This window comes from Salvelinus sp. IW2-2015, unplaced genomic scaffold (assembly GCF_002910315.2).
Source record: "Salvelinus sp. IW2-2015 unplaced genomic scaffold, ASM291031v2 Un_scaffold2647, whole genome shotgun sequence".
In the NCBI taxonomy this organism is placed as follows: domain Eukaryota; kingdom Metazoa; phylum Chordata; class Actinopteri; order Salmoniformes; family Salmonidae; genus Salvelinus; species Salvelinus sp. IW2-2015.
In genome coordinates this window covers 11002-23001 of record NW_019943954.1, presented here as the reverse complement: position 1 = coordinate 23001, position 12000 = coordinate 11002, and the positions used below count along the sequence as shown (strand labels likewise).

General features: G+C 40.5%; 1 protein-coding gene and 1 long non-coding RNA gene across 2 annotated transcripts; both read right to left on the bottom strand.

Moving 5' to 3' along the window:
- Window positions 1–2782: 2782 nt before the first annotated feature.
- Window positions 2783–5251, bottom strand: LOC112074473 (tumor necrosis factor receptor superfamily member 14-like). The gene is made up of 7 exons (XM_024141642.2): window positions 5197–5251; window positions 4823–5104; window positions 4624–4711; window positions 4316–4494; window positions 3796–3830; window positions 3605–3653; window positions 2783–3439 (listed from the first exon to the last, which is right to left on the bottom strand). Exons 1-7 carry the CDS (start codon window positions 5207–5209, stop codon window positions 3399–3401), a joined length of 687 nt encoding a protein of 228 aa, XP_023997410.2. The 5' UTR covers window positions 5210–5251; the 3' UTR covers window positions 2783–3398.
- A 2913-nt stretch (window positions 5252–8164) lies between these two features.
- LOC139025431 (uncharacterized) lies at window positions 8165–10387 on the bottom strand. Its single transcript, XR_011477013.1, has 2 exons — window positions 10102–10387; window positions 8165–9116 (listed from the first exon to the last, which is right to left on the bottom strand). It is a non-coding gene; the product is annotated as an uncharacterized lncRNA (long non-coding RNA).
- Window positions 10388–12000: the final 1613 nt, after the last annotated feature.

The window sequence follows — 12000 nt, the reverse complement described above, 5'->3', positions numbered from 1 at the left end:
TGATCGTACCGTGCCTAATTTTTGTCCAATGATTGTACATTGTCGAGTAATATTGACGGTAACGGCAGCTTTCCCACTCGCCTTCTGCGGATCCTTACGAGGCACCCCGCTCTGTGTCCTCTGTACCTGCGTCTCTTTCTCTTGCCAATAACAGGGATGTTGGCCTTGTCGGGTGTTAGCAGTATATCCTGTGCGTTGAAGAAAAAATCTTTGTCTAATCCGTGGTGAGTGATCGCTGTCCTGATATCCAGAAGCTCTTTTTTGCCATAAGATATGGTGGCAGAAACATTATGTACAAAATAAGTTACGGGCACCACCTCAAAACCCACAGCCACTCCTCCACTGCAGGCTCCTCTGCCTAGACCAGCACCCAGAGTCCACCACCACCACCTCACAGCCCGGCCCAACGCAGCCAGGCCACTGGGGGAAATAACAGAAGACAATGTCGTAAATAAAACAATAACATGCCACTACAGAGACGGACAGAGAAAAAGTCAATAAAGGACCGGGTAATGTTCAGAAGGCACAACATGTAAGAAAACACAGTGAAACAGGAGTTAGAATACTATCTGAACTTGTGCAATATCATTTTTTCCCCGTTGTAACACATTTTGTTATGGTGTGTGCTCTAATTAACACAATCCATCAATAGATGACGTCATCAACAGGGTTGAGTTCAGGTGGATGACAATGTACACGTTGAAGATAGTAGTAAGCCTAATGTAATGAATAGAGATATAATTAATTGCTTGACCTTCTTGGCAGAGAGACACATAAGATTATATCTAGACAATTAATTTCTATCTGAACTTCCGACAATGTTGTTCTCTGCTGAACACACACACACACACGCTTTACAATGACAGACAGGTGAGCAACTACTCCCACATAGAACAAGAAAAAAACAAACCAGGTTATCCCAATCCTTTGGTGTGTGTGTGTGAATGTATGGACAGTGGAGGAGGTATATATATTAAACCAATTCTAACACCATTTCCCTTGTTTAACAACGTAAATATGTGCCATTAACCATCTATCTAGCTATTAGCTAACCAAGCTAGCCAAGGAAGCAGTTTATGATGTGTGTAGTTTTAATCAGAATTAGGGTAAAACAATATATCTGTACAATGAATCTTTATAGTATCTTAAACAGACTGTCTGAGCAGAATTCGGTGCCGACCTTGCTAGGGGCCTCAGGGAGATTGGGAGAGGGCAGTGAGTACTCCCTAATCTTGAGGGAGGACAGGGAGTGCTTCTCACAGTCCCTAATCTATGCCGGCTGGGTAGTGATACAGTATGTGCGTAGGATACCTACTGTTTGTGTGTATGTATATGCGTATGATATCTACTATTTGTGTGTGAATGTAAGTGCGTAAGCAGCCAGTATAAAATGAATGGCTTTGTACAACGAACTAGCGCTCTCGTGAATAAACATTTTGACTATCATAGCTGGGCCTCCGTCTGTTTCATTCAACCAGTATCTTACACATTCTGGGTGGCAGACTGAGTAGTTTAATTGAATTGGGTTTTGAACATTGAGAACATAAATCTTGTGACACCTGTCCAATCAGTAAGTCTTCAAGGAAGGATGCACTTTTTAAAGGAATGTCAACATAATCCTTCTCGCTTGGAATCTCTAAAGAAATTAAGAATTGTTTTGGAATTTACTCAATAATACACGTCTGAAATATCATATTTTGCTTTCTTCAATTGCATTTTTACAATGTAGCTAACGTCATTGGGACACTTGTACATAAAACATAAGAAAGTTAGCTGGCTTAATTGTATTGCAGATCCTCTACTTATTAATCCCAAGAGGGGACATTAGTCACCAGCAATACACTTACAGCAACAATAGACATCAGATAGACTGAGCACTGATGGTGGTGAAACAAGCACAACCCATGACTTACAGAAAATCAAAAAGGAATCAATAGAATAGACTGTAAACCCATGGAATCAAAAACATCAATACATTATCAATGCAATAAATAATGTGCAACGTATAATACAATACCTACAACATATAATACAATACCTACAAAATACACATTAAACACAAAGGAACTGTACAATACAAATAACTATACAATCAAGGTGAAAAATCTGTCGATGTGTCCTTGAGCAAGGCAGTTAACCCTAATTTACTCCAGGGGCAGCGTACTCCTATGGCTGAAACTGTAAAACACATTTCACTACACGTATCCCGGTGTATGTGACAATAAAATATATATTTTGGGAGGATTGTAAGAACAGAACTGTATACAAAACATTTGCATAAAACATTTGTCCCATTGGTATGCATCATGGGTCACACTGGACATACACTGCACCATTGCCTCTTGATGTTTCCTCTGTGGGATTATACAAATCCATGGTCACTCAACAAGTGGAGTCCATTTTTTCCCATACCAGTGTCCAGGAAATCTCATTCGTATGTCCTTTACACAGTTTGAGTCAACAGAATCTACAGTACATCATCAACAGATGCATTTTTTATTTTACCGTTATTTTACCAGGTAAGTTGACTGAGAACACGTTCTCATTTGCAGCAACGACCTGGGGAATAGTTACAGGGGAGAGGAGGGGGATGAATGAGCCAATTGTAAACTGGGGATTATTAGGTGACCGTGATGGTTGAGGGCCAGATTGGGAATTTAGCCAGGACACCGGGGTTAACACCCTACTCTTACGATAAGTGCGATCTTTAATGACCTCAGAGAGTCAGGACACCCGTTTAACGTCCCATCCGAAAGACGGCACCCTACACAGAGCAGTGTCCCCAATCACTGCCCTGGGGCATTGGGATCTTTGTTTAGACCAGAGGAAAGAGTGCCTCCTACTGGCCCTCCAACACCACTTCCAGCAGCACCTGGTCTCCCATCCAGGGACTGACCAGGACCAACCCTGCTTAGCTTCAGAAGCAAGCCAGCAGTGGTATGCAGGGTGGTATGCTGCTGGCATTAGGTCCATGGGGATGTTGTGGAATCATCTGTAGATTTCCTCAGTTCAAGGGCAATTGCTCAATGTATCTGGCACCAGCATCCAAAGACCAGGTGGAGTGTCTTACAAAATCTAATTTGTGTTTTAGTTCAACTGACTTGGACTGACCATTGAAAATATGGACATACCTGACCTTTCCTGGACAGAACAGACCTGGCTTGTAAAGTTTCCATCTTCGTCCACAGTATTGGAAGATAAAAAATTCAATAAAAAGTTACGTTTTAGGGTTTCAGGCTGTCTATCAAGGTCATGGTCTTTTTAATCTGTACACCACAAAACAAATGTGCCAGCCTCCAACTTTTATTTAAAAATGGAGTCTAGATCACATTTACCATGTAGTGGACAGAAATTGTGCCCTACTGCCTAGTCTCGTTTTCAAGCCAATGAACCACACATTAGACTGGATTGTTCTGATGAATGTCCTGGAGGCTTGAATCTGGTAAGCATAATATTCATAAGAGTAAAATTTAATAATATTAATAGAAGTCAAGTTTATGAAAAAAAATATGTAAAGTAATAAGTAATAAATATTTTTGGTTCAAATCGGTCTGAAATTCATGAACTCAAGCTACTGCCATTCTGATGTTATCGGCTACCTTACCTGTTCTTGTTCCCACAAACAGCATTGACTTTCCCTCTCTGTCTGATACCTAATAAAAAGGAAACCTCAACTCAATAAAACATAAAAAAGTGCAACCCTTGTGGGAATATAAATTCCTGTCAGCCATCTCCTTACCACATTGAGTATGATAGAAAATACAGTGGGTATTGGTGGGTTATTCATTGACATACCTGTGTAGGGCTTTGTGTCTCTGGAAAAGTCCTATCTGTAAAGGTACAAGAATTAACATTGAGACAAAAATAACTTTAGAAATGGATAACATACACTGTATGGCATTTTCATCTTGTGTGCTCTAGTATTTATTTGAGTAATTTAGCAGATGCTCTTTTCCAGAGCGACTCAGTGAGTGCATACATTTTCATACTGTTCCCCCGTGAGAATCGAACCGACAACCCTAGCGCCATGCTCTACCAACTGAGCAACACGGGAACTGTACTGGTACTCCCTGTATATAGCTGCATTCTTGTGCATTTTATTGGAATCCTCGTGTTACTATTTTGTATTTATTTGTTAACTGCATCGTTTAGAAGGGCTTGTAAGCAAGCATTTCACAGTAAAGTCTACACCCGTTGTATTTGGCACATATGACAAATAAAATGTGATTTGATTCAGTGTTGGATGTTTCTCACTTGTTCATCTGGGCAATTAAAACAATAAATGAAACTGTACAATTCCTCCAAATAATCTCACCGGATACAGGATCTTTTCTTTTTTTCCTAATAGCTACTGCCGTCACTGCTGCTATCAAAGCTAGTAACACCACCACAGCAGATATTATTACAGCTATGGAAAGGGAGGTCTGTGGTCCACATTCAGAATCGGACCAATGAGTTCCAGGTTTAATTTGCTGAAGCTTCAAGGTATCACATCTATAATAAGAGAAATAGACCACTGGTAAATCAACAATTCAGTCATCTAACTTTCAGTTTTACATTATGAAAACTGTTCGCATATTGCAGTATTTGAAGGAAATAACCATTTGCATGAGCCACACTTACTGTGTGTGTGGCTGGCAGGATGTAAATGATCCATCTGAATAGGCATCACCAGTACAGTCAGAACACACAGTATCTGTAGATGTTGTTCCTGCWCCAACACAGGGTGAAACTCATTAAGGATCCTAACTTGAGATGTGCTTAACTCACGATTGCATAAATCATGTACTGATGTCAATGGAAGATTTGCAAGAAGACATACCTGTGTCACTGATGTATTGACCAGGTTTACAGCTGCTGTGTCTCTGGGCTGCTCTACAACCATCCTTAGTTGGGTCATGACAGTAGAACCCCTCCAGTGTCCCACACACCGTGTCTGATGAAGGTCTACATGACTGCTTTACCGTCAAACCAAAGCCAGGGTCACAGTTTGTACACAGTATGCATGCCGTAAGACCATTGGGTTCATCAAGGAAAGTGGAGTCGGTACAGGGGGCACAGGAAGTACTTGTCAATTCTGTACAGTGTTTATGTACCCGGTTTCCTGTGGGATAGAAGGTCAGTGTCATGGATTGATTGGTATTGGAATGTATTTTCTTCATAATAATCCATATAGTATACAGAGCTGGTCCTTACCTGGAGAACACATAGGACAGCATTCCCTGTTCTGTACTCTGCTCTACCACATGCATAGAGCGCTAATGTTAGAAACACCAAAATGATTGGTAGATCTATCTGTAAATAGAGAACATGAAAACATATCTCACTGTTTAAAAATATGTTTCAATTTTGTACTGCAATGGATTCATAAAACCAATTAGAGTCAATGCAGCAGGGTGGGGGGGGGGGTCACACATAGGCAAAGCAGGGTTGAAGAGTTTGGGGTTATGGTGGAGATGAGAGTTGAGATTGAGGAGCGATTGACAGTTTCAAGTTGAGAGATATCATATTTTAATGTTTTCCATGTTTCCATTTGCTTTTTCAAGGCCATCTCCCTTCTGGAAGATTTGACTATGTTCAAAGACTTTAAAAAATTCTAGCCGATTTTCAAAACAGGGTTTATAATTAAATAATTAAATGTTTAACATACTATCCATTTTGCTTTGAAACTGCGCCACGGTTCTCCAATCCTCACCATCTCACTGGAATAAGGGCCACAACCCTGGATTCTTAAGAGTTTTGAATTATAACAATGGCACCATCCCTGTTGTCTTCAATCTTAACGTAGACCTTGAATCACAGACTAATACAACTATTGGAAGACAAGGGAAAATGTTTAATAGACAATATTGAAATACACAGCACAACAAACGAATGGTAAGATCTAATTAATTAGATTCAATGCAATTTCATCTTTGATGGTAATGTTCTTGTATTTCAGTGTAATGTGAGCCAACATTTTCAGCCTGGACAGCCGCTATTTACCTGTCTTTTTTTCAGACTGCAGCAATGGCGCCGGCTCCTCCTTTAACAACTTTGAAAACGAGAAGGTTAAACGTTTATTCTTTTTTTTTTTTTAAGACGGGTCAAATATGCCTACAGTAATTAAACACAGTTTCCACGACCAGGCAGCATTTCGTAAGCAGTCCCCCAAAAAGGAGGGCTTATTGTTCCTGGCCCAAAAACAGTTGTGGCAACCACAACTCTATCACAACGTAATAACAATATGACCTAACGTAATAACATGACCAGTCACCTTACATTTACGTTTGAAATTTAGCAGATGCTCTTAGCAGACGCGACTTAAGTTTGGGGCTGTCCCCAACAACAACAAAATCTTGGTCGACCAAGAGTCGTCTGTTCTTTCGACCAATCGATTGGTTTGAATTTTAAAACGTGTATTTTTCCAAATATAGACATATCCTATGTGTTTTAATCACACATGTTTTATATTCACTGAGCTTGTCTGATCCTTTAAGCGCACTGTTTGATGAAATAATTAAGATGCAAATGAGAGAGTCCGACCAGCAATTGATTTGATTGTGCCGGGCCTGGCTCAGACTTGCTGCAAATGTGTAAAAAAAAAAAAACAGCGAGTGACTGTGACTAACACCCTTTGTCTCCCTCTCCTCTCTGCTGCAGCGACCACCAGTGTTTATCGCGCTGTTTGTGTTGCTGAAGCTGCAACATAATTACAGACATTTCTGAATTAAATGTTCTGTTACCGAAATCATTCATTTGTTTAGGAAAAACCTTCCTTAAACCCTTGCTCTCTTTATGTGACATGTACGCATCGCATGCACATGACCAATAGGGCCTGACATATAAGCATATCATAATCACATCCATAAATTGGTTATAACAAACTTTGAACACCATAACAGCAAAATGGATACAGAGGACGTTACAAATAAACTCAAAACGAGGGAATGTTTACTGGTTGCTCATGAAGTAAAGGGGAAGTCAAATGTGTGCAATAAATGTGACTAGTTGTGGAAAATACTGGAGATCAAGAAAAAGAAGGTAAGGAGCAAGCGTTGAGTGCATATTATGTGCCATTTAGGTGCTGTTAGATTACAATATAATTTTGTCTGTTGTAACTTTTTTTGTTGAGCCTTTATTACAGAAAAGACTAAAAACAGTCACATTCATTTGTGAATGTAATTTCCAAAATGGAACGGTTTATTTATTGTTTAAGTGAATTATTCAAGGCTTCCTTTATTTTATAACCAAAATGCTTGATTGCATTTCAAATCATGAATGACTCGTATGCTGTGTGATGACATGGACGAATGAATGATACAGTAGCCTATGTAAGTATTGAAATATAGGCCTAAGTAAGTTAGGGTATTAAGACTAAACAGGAAGTGCTCTTAGGCCTACAGCTCAATGGAGTCTATACAAGGCTGCTATACTAAGCCTACTAATGATTTAAATATATATTTATTTAACCTTTTCTTTAACTAGGCAAGTAATTTAAGAACTAAATTGTATTTACAATGACGGCCTACCCCGGGCGACGCTGGGCCAAATGTGCACCGCTGTCACGTTCCTGACCTGTTTTCCTTTTTCTTGCATTTATTTAGTTGGTCAGGGCGTGAGTTGGGTGGGTTTGTCTATGTGGTATTTTCTATGTTGGGATGTTTGTGTCCGGCCGGGTATGATTCTCAATCAGAGACAGCTGTCAATCGTTGTCCCTGATTGAGAATCATACTTAGGCAGCCTGGGTTTCACTTGTGTTTTGTGGGTGTTTGTTCCTGTGTTTGTGTTTGGTCCACACAGGACTGTTTCGGGTTTGTCACGTTTGTTGGTTTTGTATTTTGAAGTGTTTTGTTGATTTTTTTCATTAAATAATGAACACTAACCACTCTGCATCTTGGTCCGATCCATGCTCCTCCTCGTCTGAGGAGGAGAACGACTACGACAGCCGTTACAACCGCCCTATGGGACTCCCAATCACGGGTGGGTGTGATGCAGCCTGGATTCGAACCAGGTACTGCAGTGACGCCTCTAGCACTGAGATGCAGTGTCTTACTTATTATTACTATAATGATGATCATAACAATAGTAATAACAATAAGGAGATCAACAACAAAAAAAGAGGGTTATTATTTTTCTGACAATTTGGAAAACTAAATAAATTATAAATATTACCAGAGGCTGGTCAAATGAAAAAGTGTAAAGCCTTTATTACAGCAAAGCAAAGATGAACAACAAACACCAAAACAGGCAACAAAAGCAGGATTTGTCTTATTTCTGTAGATATACATGGATGATTTATAAAGCCAGACACATTTAACAGTTATGCTATTGATTATATACCTAATTAAGTTGGGGTTTCCCCTCTCCTCACTTTTCTTAGACAATAAGACAAGGGCTGTTTCCTCATCTCCTAACTCTGCTGCTGCCTCCGCCGCATTGTTCTCAACAATATGCTGGTTAACTTTGCTATTATGCACATAGCAACATGGTCTAGGAAAAGGCGCCAATTCAACAGCGCACTGGTGTGTTTCAGAACACCGGACAGTGACCACTATCCAACGCAAGAGAAGGCGCATTTGTTATAAAAATACATTATTTTTTATTAGCATTGCACCATTGTTCTTAGGTAATGTAACCATGTACAATTTCAGTAGCAGATGTCTTAGAGTGATGGACTGTGCCATCCCCACGGCCTCCACAATGGATTAGTCCACTCAGACAAGCATGAATCAGACAGGTGTCTTGTACACCATGATAAATAAAATGTTTTTGCTTCTGCTCAACTAAAGAAATCTTGGTCGATCAACAGCCTATCGACCACACTGGGCAACGGTGTAGGGACTGGACAATACGTATTTGGCACAATCCCTTCAAGTTGGCAGGTGCATTTCTTTCCTCAATGGCTTTACTTTTGATAATTTAACTATTTACAGGTTTTGACTTCAGGCCTGACGTACACCGGGGAATGTGCCATGTTTGAGGCAAGGATGTTTAGCTCTGTTTGTGGAACAGACGTGTAGCCCATTTTAATTTAATGAGCTATGGTTTACAGTAAACCGATGGCATGGTTGCACTGTCCCTGGCCAGCTGTGCATTGCATTTAGTCTCCATGATGGACTTTCAGAGAACTCCACCTGGGAAAAAAGTCATAAGAGAAGTGAGTTAGACAACACAAGTAGACCTAATATGTATTTCAATACACCATAAGAAACACAAAGAAAAGCTAATGATATGGATTGTCCATACAATTCCATAATTTATTAACTTAGGCTAAAACAAAGCAGAACAATGCAAAAAAGGCACCGTAACGATATTAAAAACAAAACTTAGAGGTTTGATTATTGCATAGACTTGTGGATTTTCAGTAGTGATTCGTTGTTTTTTTATACTACAAAGTATTTTTATTGTAAAACGGGCCCAAATTATTCCATTTGCGTCTATTAAATTAACTGAAAATCCCATAAACCATTTGCATTTCATCAGTGCGTTTAGCAAGCCGATTTGAAATCATGTCGGTAACTAAAACAGGCTAAACTTGAAAATAAAGGGATGTCATTTCAGAGAAAGTGGCTTGACTATTGTAACATGTTATTATTCTGGATGAAAATGGCAGTTGGGTCAATACCTTCCATTTGTGGATTGCGCGGTCGTTGCATCCTAGAGCACCACTAGAACGCATACCACCACGCTTGCCATTTGAGTCGTGCATTCAAGCGCATTTCTAGCTTTTTCAAAAGTAATCATCCTAATTTGCACGTAGAAGCAGCCATACTCAATTGACACCCCTACTTACCTAACTGACCAGCAAACTACCTGAATTATGTAAAGACCATTCTTTCAAATTGAGCAAAATGACCTTGCCCTCGCACTACACCTGCCTGCCTCACATTGAACCAAGATGACAAGCACAGCCACAGCATGGAACATTGGCTAACTCACGTTACTTGGCTACGAAGGTAGGTGTATGTAGCAATAGCTGAAAGGATTCAGTAACATACTTTATTTGACATGTTAAAATAGCAACGTTACACTTTTGTCAACCTACGACGTCGTTAGCTAACTAACAGTAGCTTAGTTACCTAGCTAGTAATAAAACGCATACTGTGTGCATAATCTTACCTTGTAACGTTACAGTGAATGTAACCCTCGATCCAGTTACTGTAACCTTTTAGTTGGACTGACTTGGACAGTGTGACTGACGTCTTCATCTCCCCATTTATCGATATAATGAGCCGGAAATTCCCTCGTGTACTTTCTGTATTGATTTGTTGTTAATAAAATAAAAAACATTTAAAAAATTGTAGCCGGAAACAGTTTAAAACTATAAGTCCACCCATTGTTGTTTAGACTGGCGACATCGGGGGTTTCCCCCTCAGCCCGCTCGCTTTCGTTTCAAATGGCGCATATACCGGTGGTGTAGTGGGTGCGGCGAGGGAGGAGCGCCAGGCAGACGGGAGACGCGGTGCGGAGAACCGGATCGAGTGGGGGCGCTAGATAACAACATTATCTTTTTTTAAAATCTTTCAGTTTATACTGAGCTTCTACCACGGGGTTTCCACAGCCACAACACAAATATAAGAAAACAGAGCAGTTCGCTGATTTGTATAGGATGTGGCGGAGCCAAGGATGTGTCCATTGTACAGTAGCAGTAAGAGTGGATGTAAGGTTGAATGTATATCAATCACATGTTTAGAATATAGTAGCATTGTAGATAGCACTAAGCTGGGCAGCTTGTCAACTTTTACAGCTAGGTTGGACGCTGAAACATATCTCGGATTGCGCACTTTATCGGGCAGCTCGCTATGCGAGCTACCCGTTTATCTTAGTTCTGCACACACGTCTTGCGCCGGTTGATATGAGGTGGTCATGAGCACGAACAACAGCGCAGGGCAGGAGGTCACAAAGAAACAATTGGGTCGTATCACTGCAGATTGCATTGCGCCCTGAACTTCGTGGGCTGTAAGTGATAAAGGGTGCTTGACCCAGTACTGGGATCGAGAAAGTCGACCTGAAAGTATTCTCATTTAACCCGGATATTTTTGGTTACAAACAGTAGCGCGCCAAGACAGCCCACAAGTTCTAGGCGCTACTCGAGATTTGATAGCCTCCATTGAACAGTATAATGGACTGCAGGGCGCATTCACTCACCTGCTGTAGCGTAGTACACAGAAGCCTGAAACGTTCGACGTCCCTAATCCAGGCAACTCACACAATTATTGCATGGCGGTGTTAACAAAACAAAATCATCGCTGCAAAACACGACACTATGCACATTCACAATCAGTATTGAATAATTTTACCACCACACTGCAGTCTTTACCTGATTAACGCTAGTGTTTGCTATCATCGTTTCGTGTGAGGGCAGGTTGCCAGGTCTAGCAAAAAATGTATAATTGTATTTATTTATTCACCTTTATTTCATCAGAGGACCAGTGAGAAAAGTTCTCATTTACAACTGCAACCTGGCCAAGATAAGCAAGCAGTACGACCTAAACAACAACCAGAGTTACACATGGATAAACAATCATACAGTCTATAACACAGTGAAGAAACTCTGTATACAGAGTGTGTGTAACAGTATAACTTTAAACCGTCCCTCGCCCGACAAGGGGGCGAACGAGGGCCTCTGCACTCAATCAACACTGACACGCACGAAGCGTGTTACTACGCTCCACAAAAGCGCGGCCCTTGCAGAGCAAGGGGAAACCCTACTTAAGTCTCAGGAAGTGACGTAACTGATTGAAATGCTAGTAGCGCGTACCCGCTAACTAGCTAGCCATTTCACATCCGTTACATGTGCAAATGAAGTAAGGTGGTAAGGCAAAATAGGCCAATAGTGATGAAGTAATTACAATTTAGCAATTTACACTGGAGTGATATATGTGCAGATGAGATGTGCAAGTAGAAATACTGGTGTGCAAAAGACAGAAAAACAAAAACAAATATGGGGATAGGTAGGTAGTTGGTTGGTTGGATGGCCTATTTACAGATGGGCTGTAAAAAAAAAAAAATAAAAAA